The 2383-nt window shown below is 43.6% G+C and overlaps 1 protein-coding gene across 1 annotated transcript in view; it reads left to right on the forward strand.

Annotated features, from left to right (window-relative positions):
- Window positions 1-1799: 1799 nt before the first annotated feature.
- LOC102844000 (ubiquitin-conjugating enzyme E2 L3-like) overlaps window positions 1800-2383 on the forward strand; it is a 1245-nt gene continuing 661 nt past the window's right edge. The window contains exon 1 of the mRNA XM_006881862.1: window positions 1800-2330. Coding sequence (XP_006881924.1) covers window positions 1809-2330 — 522 coding nt within the window. The 5' untranslated portion in view covers window positions 1800-1808. The remainder of the gene's footprint in view (window positions 2331-2383) is intronic.

The following is a 2383-nucleotide window of genomic DNA, read 5'->3' on the forward strand; positions in this document are numbered from 1 at the left end:
ATTGGAAGAAGGAAAATTCCTTTAAATCTTCATAAACCTACAGAGGAATTTTCCTCTTCATTCTTATGCCAGTCTGCTTTCTATCTTATCTAACTAAGGATGAGAAAAAATATATTAAAGTTCTTGACTTCTTGAGTTTCTTCTCTTTTTAATCATTGGAGATGTCATTTAGATTATGTTGTTGTTGTTATGTACCATCGAGTCGTTTGCAACTCATAGCGACCCTATGTACAAGAGCTCTAAATGCTGTTCTATGCTGTGCCAACCTAGCCATCTCAAACGCACTTATTCCCACCGCTCCAGTCACAGAATCGATCCATCTCACCAAAGGTCTTCCTCTCCTTTGCTTCCCCTCCACTCTGCCAAACATGATGTCCCTTTCCAAGGACCAGTCCCTCCTTGCAACATGTCCAAAATATGTCAGACGAAGCTTCAGAATCCTTTACTCCAGGGAGCATTCTGGCTTCTCCCTCTCCAGTACTAATTTATAAACATGTGGTACACTAAATAATCTACTTTGTGGGCCAAAGCTTACCTTGCCTAATCTATTAGGTACACTATTTAGTCTGTACCCTGTATTAAATGTTTAAAGAATTTATTCATTGATGTGGAAGGTAGACTAAATAATGCAGTAATGAAGTTCATGCAAGATCAACTTTTAATTATCAGACATAATCCAGGATAATATATAGTTTTTAACTGGTTTAATTAAGTGCTTTTCTTATATATCACTAATGACTGCTATGATTTCTTGCGAATCTTCTTCCAGAATACCTTCGCTGTGGAAGAAATGAACAGTACATATATTTGTACTCCTTTGTACCTTAGTCAGTGTTAACTTTTCTAGACTATCTAGATTGCTTATTCTTATCCTTCACCTATGGGACTTTTAATCATTTTTCCTGCCTCCCTTTGATTTAACAGGATCTTTAGTAGATGGTGTATCCATTGAATTTAAGATAAAATCTGGATTCTTATGATGACTCCTTGGCCCTTGCTCATCTTCAGCCTACTTTGTACCCTGAGCAAAGCACTTTAGCCACACAGGTCTATTTTTTAATTCATTTGAATTTCCAAGTATTTTTTCTGCCTTGAAAGAGTGTGATTCCTTTGCATGTAAGCTTTTCTCTCATGCTTCATCTAGCTGGTATTTACATATTTCTCAGACACTTACTCAGCGCCGCTTACTCAATGTCACTTACTCAGAGGAACTCACTCACAATCACCAGCCACTCTGCAGTCTAAATAAGGTCTCATTTCCTTTGTCTTTGGAACTGGTTACATTTGGAACATCTGTTTATAAGTGAATTTTCTGTTCTTTGGCCATATACCTGCAGACAAGAAGATAGTCAATTAATTCCAAGTGTTGAGGGGCTTGCTTTAATATGATTATGATGATCATGATGATCATGATAATAATTATAATCCATACTTTTCTTTGCTTTCTGAGCACTTTGAATAATTTCTCTCTGCATTTACAATCATCGCATATAATGTGGTTAAAATAGCACAAAATGCTTCAAAAATGTACACAGAGGAAATATATCATAAACTAATGCAAATAGGGATAATTAAAACCAAAATTACTAGTTCTGGAGATGTATACCATTCCTGTGTGTAAAGAGGGATTTTGTGTACGTCCCTACGTCTCTACGTGAGTTCTCTGTGAAGGTTCTTTCCGGTCGTGACTTGGAAGCTCCTGTGTTTCCCACGCAACAGTAGGCGCGATGCATTGTGGGAGAGCAGAGCTGTCTGGAAGCGCAGAGCGACTGTTCTATGGCCGGCGAGAGATGGCGGCGAGGAGGCTGATGAAGGAGCTGGAAGAAATCCACAAAAGCGGCATCCAAAACTTCTGTGACATCGAAGTCGATGAAGAGAATTTCCTGCGCTGGGAGGGTCTCATCGTTCCTAACAGCCCTCCCTATGATAAGGGGGCCTTCCGCGTGGAAATCCGCTTTCCCGCCGAGTACCCGTTCAAACCACCCAAGATCCTCTTCAAGACGAAGATCTACCACCCGAACATCGACGAGACTGGCCAGGTGTGCCTGCCGGTGATCAGCTCGGAGAACTGGAAGCCGGCCACCAAGGCCGAGCAGGTGATCCTGTCGCTCGTGGCGCTCATCAGCGAGCCCGAGCCCGAGCACCCGCTGCGGGCCGACCTCGCCCAGGAGTACAAGACGGACCGCGAGCAGTTCTACAGGAACGCAGAGGACTTCACCAGGATGTTCGCAGAGCGGAGACCCGCCCCCGAAGCACGCACACCTGCGCCCGGAGGCCACTGTGAGACACCCCCACGTGCCCCGAAACTGGCCATCAGGAACACCCCCCAAGTGTCTCTCAGACACCCCCCTCCCCCCACAATCCCCCCAAGTGTCTCTCAACA

The sequence above is a fragment of the Elephantulus edwardii genome, unplaced genomic scaffold, assembly GCF_000299155.1.
Source record: "Elephantulus edwardii isolate Elephantulus edwardi_28Jun2011 unplaced genomic scaffold, EleEdw1.0 scaffold00016, whole genome shotgun sequence".
Taxonomy (NCBI): Eukaryota; Metazoa; Chordata; class Mammalia; order Macroscelidea; family Macroscelididae; genus Elephantulus; species Elephantulus edwardii.